Source organism: Schistocerca serialis, chromosome 4 (assembly GCF_023864345.2).
Source record: "Schistocerca serialis cubense isolate TAMUIC-IGC-003099 chromosome 4, iqSchSeri2.2, whole genome shotgun sequence".
Classification (NCBI taxonomy): Eukaryota; Metazoa; Arthropoda; class Insecta; order Orthoptera; family Acrididae; genus Schistocerca; species Schistocerca serialis.
In genome coordinates, this window is record NC_064641.1 from 447445771 (window position 1) to 447457850 (window position 12080).

Below are 12080 nucleotides of genomic sequence, written 5' to 3' on the forward strand. Positions count from 1 at the left end.
TGATTTCTAAGAATATACTGAGTTTTACAAACGCCTAACTATAAAAATGTTATTTATAACTTGTCAGAATTGATTTATTACAGAACTGATACACTTTCCCTGCCTTCGTGAAATCTTGCTTCAAGACAGAGTAAATAGCTTCAAATGTGTTGGGTATGATTTCACTCAAAGCTCGTTTCGAAATTGCAGTTGAGAATTCTAGCTACTTTGCTTCTTTCTGTTGCCTGTTCAGTATTATATGACAGGTTCTGAACATCAAAGGGGAATTATGTGTTTCCAATCCCACCGGAAATAATTACGCCAATCGTCAGTTTCCATCTGCAACTCGCGAACTAAATTTATATGCGAAAACTGCCTTCTCTTAAGCTGCCGATGTCTACATATACCATTTTGATAGGTCTTTCTGTTTCTTGCATTCTGTTTGCAACACGAGTTGCGAACACGGGACACAGAATTTTATCCATTGCGAATTCTTTGATAAATGAAATAAACTTTGAGGTTACAATAGCCTCGTCGCCTGCTCCCGAAATGTCTTTTCTACACCGACAGATTGCGAGCGAGCAGTAGACTGAACTTTTGTTGTGTTTACACACCACATATGCCGCGATTTATTGAATGCGCTTCCCTTTGTGCAGATATCTGCGCAGACATCATTGAATGTGGGAGCTGGGAGGGCGTATGGTAGTCTGCAACTGTACATCAGCAAGTAAACAAATTTCTGCAGAGCAAACTGTTTGGGACATACATCGAGCACATTTTCGTATGATACACATACACACTCACACCATAAATATATAAAAAATCTCAAGACAAACTTTATTAAATACCATAATAACGGTAAGGTACTGGGAGGTTGGCAGCGGTTCAGTGCTGCAGAAACACATCCGCAGAGGGGAGCATCACATCCTCGACATCGACACGTTTTGATTTCTGAGTGCAGTTCAGAGTGTTTACAATGAGAGCATTGAAGTGTTTAGCTACGATTAGCAATAAGTTTCAAACACAGTCCAACAATTTCATTTTTATACGGAAGTCGTCGCACTTCAAGTATTATCCTGATGGAATAACGTCGGATAAAGGTTAATATCGGAACAGTTGTACATGGTGGTTAGACTGTAGTCAACGAATGAATATGCCATGGAACGCAGCAAATTATCACTTTGTTGTGTTGAAAACTGGAGTTTGTTGGGAACTGTTTTGTTTAGATATTTTGTAGCTTGTGTTAACAATAAGCAGCTCGGTGTTTACATAGCATACGTAAATGTAATTGAATAGCAGAATGGAATTTGCAGTCGTGCCTGAAACATAACAAAAACAAAGTTAGTTGTAAATATTAGTAATCTAGGAAGACACCAGCAGGGAATGTAATGTTAACATTAACATCGCTGAGATTTATCTTACAGAAGAATCGTCTTCCGCTATTTCCACCTGATAATATGTGTTATTAAAACCGGAAAACATAACGACAATATAAAAAATGGGTTAGATGATTCCATAGATGAGGTGGTACCCAACGTGAGTTTGTCGCCGCGAGGCGTCTTCGGGATCACTATGTAGAGATTCTCAACAAGAATTGCCGCAATGAAATGACATTGAATTTCCAAATACTTTGTTCTCACGTACAACCAACGCTGTTACCTTAAAATGCTTCGCACAATTGGCAAACAGACAGACGTTGCAAGCCACTGATACTGTGTACGGGAAACGCTGTGCAATGCATTGGACCGTACCTACTCACAGGAACTTCCGTACAAGGAATGAAAATATAAATAGAGTGGTCATAGTCCGTCTGTAGTTGAGATATTTCTATTAAATGCGTCAAACTCATTGTACATACAGCTGCTAGTACATTTCAGAACTGAGGGTCACAGCACAGCAGTTAAAAGCTCATTTTGTGTCAGTGGAATGTAATTCTTCACTTTGGTAGATTTGTCGACTGAATCAGCATCTGCACGACTGGCGCTTCGTGTGACGTTCCAGACAATAGGTTTGGCAATGTGAACTGTTGATTTGTGCAGAGGTAACTGAACAGAAAAAGTGTTGAAGAGAAGAGCATCACCTCAGCAGGTTGGTGTTCATGCAAATCTGTGTAAATTTTGTTTCGTTCTTGTATCAGGACTTCTAAAAAATGTTTTGGCATAAAACTGCTAAATCTTTGGTAGAATTGACACTTTAATTTCACTGTGTTTGAACATTACTTAGTTAGCAACTAACTGAACAGCAATGATAAATATGAGCTTTGTGTTTAATTTCTGCATGAGCTGTTGTAACTCCAGAGGATTGCTTCTAGCTCTTTCAAGAAAGTGTTGCTAGTGCATGTAGTCCTAGGAAGGAGATGGGCAGAATAAGAGAATATATCATAAATTATTTTATTGAATAAGTGGCCGAGTTGCTGTTCACCACAGATGCATGATCAGATCTGTTTCAAAATTATTTGAGTCTTGGCAATTTAAAATACTTCACCAGTCACTGTTTAATTTAGTGTTTCAGAATACATTTACACACTGAAAGGAAGGCACAAGAGATTGATAAAAAATCTAAAAGCATATGTAATTGGAGCAGGAAAAAAATAGTATGTGATACAATGGGAAGTGCCCCCTGCAGTGCAATTCACATTGGTTTGCAGAGTAGGGCTATGAATGTAATGAAATAGAGATCATGTGACTAATGAGAAGAGTAATACATTCAGTACATAAGAACTTTGATGGCCTGTTATGTCTCAAATTTACCAAAGTCTGTCTTAGTTGGACCGGATATTACAGTGAATCAAATGCCATAGACCACAAGCTATGCTATACCATAACCTTTATTTCACCTTTGCTTTCATTGGTTTCACCAACTTGAATATTTTCACTGCCCATTCCACTGTAGGGCATTATTGAAGCATCATATTCCACCTGTCTCCTTTAACCCATGACATCATGGACAAGGCGGTCACCCATATTTCCAGCATATCCCATGTGGTGACCATAATGTCACTATGTAACACATGCTACCAAAAATAAAAATGACATGAGAATATTTCACCCCAGGAATACAGTGAAACTAATGGGACAACTGAGAGAAAATGGGGGTTTAGGGCAGGGACAAGCTAAACATATGACAATATGAAAAACAGTACCACCCCAAAACGAATATTATCCACAGTATCAAACACCTGACAGAGCGCTACAAACACACAAACCACAGAATCCCACATTTCACTTTACCTACATTGCTGAAATGAAGCCCTTGATATGAAGAAACCAAAATGCAACTCCAAAATGCAGTATTGTGAATTTCACTTGACCTATATAGCTCAAACAAAGCCTTTCATACCAAAAAGCCAACACACACACACACAACTCCAGAAAGTGAAACCACAAATTTCACTTTACCTATATAGTTCAAATGAAGCCATCGATGCCAAGAACCCAAACACAAGTCAAAAATCCCAGTATTGCAAATTTCACATAACCTTCAAAGATCAGACAAAGTTAACAATACTAAAACCTTGCACACAAATCCCATCCTCCTCCTCCTCCTCCTCCTCCTCCTCCTCCCGCCTCTTTCCCTGCCCCCCCTCCCACCACACACACACACACACACACACACACACACTCTCTCTCTCTCTCTCTCTCTCTCTCTCTCTCTCTCTCTCTCTCTCTCTCTCTGACCCACCCACTCGCTCTTACTGCCAAGTGCTCAGAACCCATTTTCCCCAAAACCCTATTAGAAGAAAATGCATCAGACATGACAGTAATCCACTCCTCATCAGTATAATCTTCCATCAGCCCCACAAGTTCACTCTTACACATTCTGGAAGCCCAGTGCCTAAATAACAATCCCCACACTCTCAAACCAATCCAAGAACCACCCCTCCCATGCTAGTGCTTCCCAGATTTAGATTCGACGATCACCGTTAACACACCAGGCTCCCCATTTTGCCCCTGTACTTTACATGCCCAGAATATACTTCCCTACAAAAAAATAATCAATCTAACACACTTCTCACACTGACTCCTGTCTCATGCACAAAAAAATTTAAAGAGGATCAGTAACAAAAGTAATATGTTAGTAAAACAATCTCCCTGGTGGCCAACTAGATCTCTCAAACTAGGTCCCCTGTCAGACAAATCACCAAATATTGTAATGGTGACACCATCACATGTACAGGTCCCTGATACGAGAGTTCAAGGCTCCAGTCAACTTAATAATTGCAATACAAGCATGACACCTTATGTAGTTGACAATCAAGCCAAATTGCTGCAATAATGTAATAGTTATCTTCATGTCATTGCCCAGTGCAGCACAGATCAAGTAGCCATTGAATTTCTCCATCATACCCTTACACCAACACTAATCACACCTAAGACAAATACGAACTCATAAAACCCTGAACCATAAATAAAAGTAACTCACTGGCGACAAAGCATGCTCTTCCAACAACCACCTCACACAGTGATTACTTCGAGGCAAATAACCGAATACCAGACATAACACAAATAACTTCAGACCTCAACGGCCACCATAAGAGCATGCCACCAAATACTACAACATGACATCTAAAAACATTGAAGCAAACTCAAAAAAACTTTGCCACAAAGATTTCACACAACACAATACCAATACTTATGGGTCAAAGCAGACGAGTGGAATTGGACACTTCCCATGTCCCTATCTTAGATCTTGGGCTCAGCTATTCATGAGTCTGCTATCACAACAAAGATATTGAGCGGAACACTGTCACACTAGACACACAAAATTGGGATGCAAGGAACCTGGTGATGTCAGCTGACAACTGTGCTTCAACCATATCTGTGTGTAAGGGCCTGTTTGTTATTATCACATCTTTCTCTCAGCCTGTAATGTCAAATTTCTAAATCAAAGCAACTACTTCTCCATCAAGCAGCTCCTCAGCTGTCTCTCATGAGACTGAATGCACGTTGTTTTAGTGATCCTGCAAATTGAAACACTCTTTGTTGTGCTGTGGATTGAATCCAAATTTTCCATGTGACACTAAGATGTGTGACAATTCAACTGTGGGGATAGACATGCACCAAAGCGTACTGTAGGGCCTATTTTTGTTAAGGATAGGTATTTTACCAAGTTAATTTGTCTATTCATGATGTGTGTTCTACTCATATCGAGATTTTCCAATAATAAATGCACCAACACTTGAGTGTATGTGTGTCGTATTCAAATTGCACAGCTTTCTTCATGCTAATCAGCACGACTTGACATGTTTTCACTGCCATATTAAGATCAGTTGAAATTGTAACATAAAAAAAAAACACATTGACTGCTGCACACATCGTTATGGAAGTTCCATCAGCAGCGTATGTTATCTGGTATGAAACTTTGCTGCGGATGGTGGCAACTGCCTTGTGGCAGTTAGCATGTTAACTATCAGAATTTTGTGCTGTGTATTCCTGGTTGGAATGTGTTAAATTCTGTAGCATGTTAAGACTTTTGCTTTTTTAAATGATGGTGTCACTCTAGCCATCTTTATGCTTGTTGTTAATAGCAACATGTAGTGTTAGGAAACAGTACTAATGAAAGCTATGCTGTCTTGTTGACTTGGACATATAACATTCTTGTTTTGAATTTCTCCTCATATATAATCTTGTATTTTAGTAATTATTTGGTTAATTGTGTTTTCTGTAGATCATTCACATAACATCAATATGGTATAAGTATAAATGCCGCTGTCTAACTATTTATCATGCAAGCAATAGTTTAAGGTAATAATTTGTCGTAGTAAACACAACCTTTGATTTCAATCGCAGAATAATTGCTAGAAAGTCTTGTTTTAAAAGTGTGCCATATTAGTTGTTGAGAATATATTATTACTACTATTTGAAAGATGCATAGTTTCATCCTAGTTAAATTATTTGAACTTGATAGGTAAATTATGATAGAAGTAATGTAGTGGACCCTCTCCTTTTTTCATAGTTTATGTACAGCATATGTAAATAATATTCATCAAAACACTCACTGTATACTTGTCTATTATCTAATTAATGATATGAAAATATAGAGGAAAACATTCCAAATGGGAAAAATATATCTTAAAAACAAAGATGATGTAACTTACCAAACGAAAATGTTGCTATGTTGATAGAGACACTAACAAACACACACACAAAATTCAAGCTTTCGCAACCCACGGTTGCTTCATCAGGAAAGAGGGAAGGAGAGGGAAAGACGAAAAGATGTGGGTTTTAAGGGAGAGGGTAAGGAGTCATTGCAATCCCAGGAGCGGAAAGACTCACCTTGCGGGAAAAAGGGACAGGTATACACTCGCGCATTCATTCACTCACTCACTCACTCACTCACACACACACACACACACACACACACACACACACACACACACATCCATCTGCACATATACCAGGTATATGTGCGGATGGATATGTGTGTGTGTGTGTGTGTGTGTGTGTGTGTGTGTGTGTGTGCGCGCGCGCGCGAGTGTATACCTGTCCCTTTTTCCCCCTAAGGTAAGTCTTTCCGCTCCCGGGATTGGAATGACTCCTTCCACTCTCCCTTAAAACCCACATCCTTTCATTTTTCCCTCTCCTTCCCTCTTTCCTGATGAAGCAACCGTGGGTTGCGAAAGCCTGAATTTTGTGTGTGTGTATTTGTATCTGTTAGTGTCTCTATCAACATACCAATGCTTTCGTTTGGTAAGTCACATCATCTTTGTTCTTAGATATATGTCTATAATCTAATATAGGTTTCTAAATTTACTTTGCAGTTTTCATTTTTATAATGAAAGGTGTGTCAAGTATGGGTTGCATAAACATTCCTCAGACTGTTATCACGTTGTTTATTTGGCATTCACAGTTGTTGGCTTCACCAATTCAAAACCAGGTTATCCCTTTCAAATATAACATTCGCCGTGGGCTACACTACAGATCAGACTGTCACTACAACCGAGATTTCAGGGTGAGTCCAGTACCACACACTTGCCCACATCACACCCAATTTGAGATCAGTAAACATGGTAACGGTGGTATATTATCTGGGAATCTGCAGTGTTGAATATTCCTATCAACTGAATATTAGTATTTGAACAATGTCATTCTGATTCACAAATCAAAACATGGTTATTTATTCACAAACAAGTTTGATCATTGTGGAGCTAGATATAACAAATGAGAATGTTTTGAAGCTTTTACAAACTGTAACATTAACCTTTTTACAAAACATAAAAGTACAAAGTTTCAAAATATTGCTATTTGCTGCCAAAGATGGGTGCTATTTGCTGCCAAAGATGGGTTCCAGTCTGGCTTGTTTGTGAATAAATAGCCTGTTGTGCAGCTTTTGTCAAATTATGAAACACAAGGGTGTCAATTCAAATTTGTCAGAGCTGCGGAGCAGCATGTATATGTATTTTTGAAGACATTTGTGTGGAATATAAAACAGCAATCTTTATGGAATATATTAAAATTAAAACAGTCTTGATCTCAATACAACAATTTCTTAAAACCCTCTGTAGTTATAGAATAGTGTGCAAACAAACCTGTTAACCAAACCCTCTTTTGAGCTTTTGGGTAATTTATAATCTACATCTATGCTCTGCAAACCACTGTGAAGTGCATGGCAGAGGCTACGTCCCATTATACCAGTGATTACGGTTTCTTCTTGTTCCATACACGTATGGAATGTGTGCAGCAATTATTCTAATCTTATCCTCATGATCCTTATATGAGCAATACATAGGAGTTTGTAGTGTATTCCTAAAGTCGTCAATTAAAGCCGTTTCTTGAAACATTTTTAACAGACTTTTTCGGGATAGTTTACATCTACCATCAAGAGTCTTCCAGCTCAGTGCTTCAGTATCTCGTTAACACTCTCCTATGGGTTAAACAAACCTTTGACCATTTGTGCTGCCCTTCTCTGTATATGTTCAATATCCCTTGTTAAGCCTATCTGGTGCAGGTCCCACACACTTGAGCAATATTCTAGCACTGGTCACATAAGTGATTTGTAAGTAATCTCATTTGTAGACCGATTGCACTTCCCAAGTATTCTACCAATAAACGAAGTCAACAATATGCTTTACAAGCGACTGAACATATGTGATCATTCCATTTCATATCCATACAAAGTGTTATACCCAGGTATCTGTATGAGTTGGCCAGTTTCAACAGCAACTCATTGATATTATAGGACAATGCATATTTTTTCGTTTTGTGGAGTGCAAAATTTTACATTTCTAAACATTTAGAGCAAGTTGCCAGTCTCTGCACCATGTTGAAAATTTATCAAGATCTGACTGAATATTTCTGCAGTCTCTTTCCAGATAGCACTTCTTATAGATAATTGCATCATCAGCAAAAAGTCTGATTTTACTATTAATATTGTCTGTAAGGCCATTAATATACAATATGACAGGGAGGGTCCCAACACACTGCCCTGGGGACACCCCTGGTCTGTTTGTGCACATCTGACGATGACTCGCCACCTAAGATGACATACTGTGTCTTCCTTACTAGAAAGTCCTCTGTCCTGTCACAAATTTCACTTGGGTACCCCATATGGTCATACTTTCAACAATAAGCATAGCTGCAGTACTGAGTCAAATGCTTTTTGGAAATCAAAATGTACTGCCTCTACCTGGTTGCCTTGATCCAAAGCTTTCAGTATGTTATGTGAGTAAAGTGAGAGTTGGGTTTCATGTGATCAATATTTTCGAAATCCATTCTGGTTAAAGAGGTCATTCTGTTTGAAATACCTCATTATGTTTGAGCTCAGAATATATTCTAAGATTCTACAACAAATGGATGTCAAGGATATTGGATGGTAGTCTTGTGAATCACTTCTGCTACCCTTCTTGTAGACTTGTGTGACCTGTACCTTCTTCCAAAATCTGGCTATGGTTTTTTGTTCGAGGGATCTATGATCTAGATTACAGTTAGAAGAGGTGCTAACTCAGCTGCAATTTCAGTACAGAATCTGACAGTGTGTCCATGGAGCCCTGCAGCTTTGTTCAAATTAATGATTTCAGCTGTCTCTCAGCACCACCGACACTTATACTTATTTCATTTATTTTTTCAGTGGTACAAGGATTAAATTGGGATAATTATTCTGGATTTTCCTTTGTAAAGGAACATTTGAAAACAAAATTAAGCATTTAAGCTTTCACTTTGCTACCTTCAATTTCAGTTCCTGTCTCATTCACTAGTAACTGGACATGAATTTAGGTGCCACTAACAGCCTTTATCTATAAATAGAATTTCTTTGGGTTCTGTGAAAGATCACTTGACAATATTCTCTCTGTGGTAGTCACTGAAGGCATCACACATTGCTCTCTTGACAGCCAAACACATTTCATTCAGCATCTCTCTATCTATAGCCCTTTGCTTTGTTTTACACCTATTATGCAGTAATCTCTGTTACTTTACAAGTTTCTTTACAGTGGCTGTACACCATGGAGGCTCCCTCCCATTATGAACTGTTCACTGGATACACATCTATCCACTGCATGGTCAACTATTCTCTTAAACTTGAGCCAGAGTTCCTCTACATGCCCCTGTTCTGTACTGAAAGTTTCAGGTTCCTCATTGAGATATGACACTACTAGATTTTTTATCTAGTTTACCGAACATACATATGTTTCTGCTTGTTTTAGTTGTCGTACATACTTTGGTAATCGTTGTTGCCACAACCAACTCATGGTTACCGACACCAGTTTCAATGAGAGGTCAGGTCTGTTTGTTGCCATTAGATCCATTATATTTCTATCGTGAGTGGGGTTCCTAACTATCTGTTCGTGGTAGTTTTCAGGGAACACATTTAGTGAAGTTTCACATGAAGTCTTATCCCGCCCACCACCAACGAAACTGTAATTTTCACAATTAATTGTTGGATGATTGAAGTCTCCACCAATATTTTAGTATGATTGGGGATCTTACGTATAAGTGAACTGAGGTTTTCTCTGAAGTTTTCGGTTACATCAGATGATGACTCTGGTGTGTGATAGAAGGATCCAATTGTCACTTTATGCTCACCCCTGATACGGAGTCTTGCCCAAACGATCTCAAATGCAGCTTCAGTTTCTACCAAATGGATTTGAGTTTCTTGTCTACTGTGACAAATACACAACCTACGTTTCCCATTTGCTTATCCTTTCGATATACACTTAAATTTTCCCCAAAAATCTCACTGCTATCAATTTCAGGTTTCAGCCACCTTTCTGTACCTAGTATCACGCAAGCTTTCACTGCTTTTCATGAGAGCTTCAAACTATGGCACTGTGTTGTGAATGCTTTGACACTTTTCCATTAGGATTTTAATACTCTCACCTGTGGGAGGCATTTCTTTCAATCTTACACTCATACTTCTGGGTTTCCTACAGATATCATTATCTGGATTGGATGGAGAGTCGCCTAATCTAAAAAGCCCTTGTGTGCACCCCACACGAAGTCAGCTACCTGATTAGCAGCTCTCATGTGTAATGCACACCCGATCTATTTAGAGGGACCCTACAATTCTCAACCCTATGGCACAAGTCCAGGAAGTTGCAGCCTAGCTTGTCACAGAACCTTTGAAGTCTCGGGTTCAGTCCTTCCACTCCAAAGGGCCATGATCAGGTCTGAGGACAGTGCTGCAAATTGTGAGCTTCACTGAAACTCCACACACAAGGCTGGTCTTCTCAACCTTCTCTGCTAATCGCTGGAATGACACAAGAATGACCTCAGAGCCCAGACAACAGGCATAATTCATTCCAGTGTGCACCATAATCTACAGTTGGTTGCACCCTGTTCCCTCAATGGCTGCTGGAATAGCCTCTTCAACAGCCTGAATGAGGCCCCTAGTCATAAACACTGAGTGCATCTGGTGTTCTTTCCTGTCCCTTGCTGTGATTTACCTAAGGGGTACGTTCATTTGCCATACGTTTGAACTGCCAAAGATTAGATCCCTACTCTTTTGTGCTTGCCTCCTTGTGTTTGCCTCCTCCTAACACCAGACAAAAATAGGTTTTCTCAAAACAGGCGAAGTGAGTCCCACTGGCTCAGCTTCAGTTTCAGTAAAAGACAGGCACCTCTTGATGTGTAAAATGGTGTGTTGCAGTATTCCTGTGATGAAAAAATTGGAGCATAGGGAGAGGTAATTGACCTCCTTCATAAACAAATGTAAAATAGTGTATATAGATAGATAAAAAGACCGTTTATTGTATGATTATGTGATTACAGAACAGTCACTGGAAGCAGTTACTTACATAAAACATGTAGGAGTACATGTATGGACCAGTTTGAAGTGAAACGACCGCATAAAATTGATTGTGGGTGAGGCAGATGACAGACTGAGATATATTGGAAGAATTTTCGGGAAACATAGTCCATAAACAAAGGAAGCAGCATACGAAATATTTATTTGGCCAATACTTGAATACTGCTCATCAGTCATGGTTCTGTACCAGATAGGATTGATACAGGAAATAGCGGAAATTCAAAGAAGAGCAGCACATCTCATTACAGGTCCATTTAGTAGTTGCAAATGTGTCACGAAGATGCTCAGTCAGTTCCATAGGCAAACACTGCAAGAGAGGTGTTCCGCATCATGGTATAGTCTGCTGGTATAATTCCAGGAATGTGTGTTCCTAGAAGAGTGAATACGACATATTGCTTCCTCCTGTCTATATATCGTGAAAAGGCCATGGAGATAAAGTTAGAGAAATTCAAGCTTCACTGAGACTTATCAGCAGTTGTTCTTCCTGCGAACCATATGTGACAGGAGTGGAAAAACGGGGAAGTGATAGTGGTACACAAAAGACCCTCTGCCTCACACAATAAGATGGCTTGCAGACTATATATTTAGATGTAGACAGTTGGGAAGAAATCCCGAAACCCACCAAGGACTGAAATCTGCATCTTTGCATTAGTCTAGACACAGTTAACACTACCAAGTCTCAACTAATTACATAATTATAACTTATATTTTTTTGTTTTTGTAAGAAAATTAAGAGCCTTCACTAAACATACATGGAAAATTTTGTTTCATTATTTTTTTGTTCATTATTTGGAATTCCATAACAGGCAAACTTTAGGATATTGATGACAGTAGTCTTTGTGTTCTTTATTGTACTGTAC

The 12080-nt window shown here is 39.0% G+C and overlaps 1 protein-coding gene across 2 annotated transcripts in view; it reads left to right on the forward strand.

The window, feature by feature from the left end:
- Nucleotides 1-894: 894 nt before the first annotated feature.
- Nucleotides 895-12080, forward strand: part of LOC126475078 (2-oxoisovalerate dehydrogenase subunit beta, mitochondrial) — an 89878-nt gene continuing 78692 nt past the window's right edge. Inside the window, exon 1 of one of the 2 annotated variants that reach the window (XM_050102639.1) lies at nucleotides 895-1079. In XM_050102639.1, the coding sequence (XP_049958596.1) occupies nucleotides 956-1079 (124 nt within the window). In that variant the 5' untranslated portion in view covers nucleotides 895-955. Of the gene's footprint in view, nucleotides 1080-1131; nucleotides 2068-12080 lie in introns of those variants that run through there. The other variant, XM_050102640.1, reaches the window with a different exon arrangement.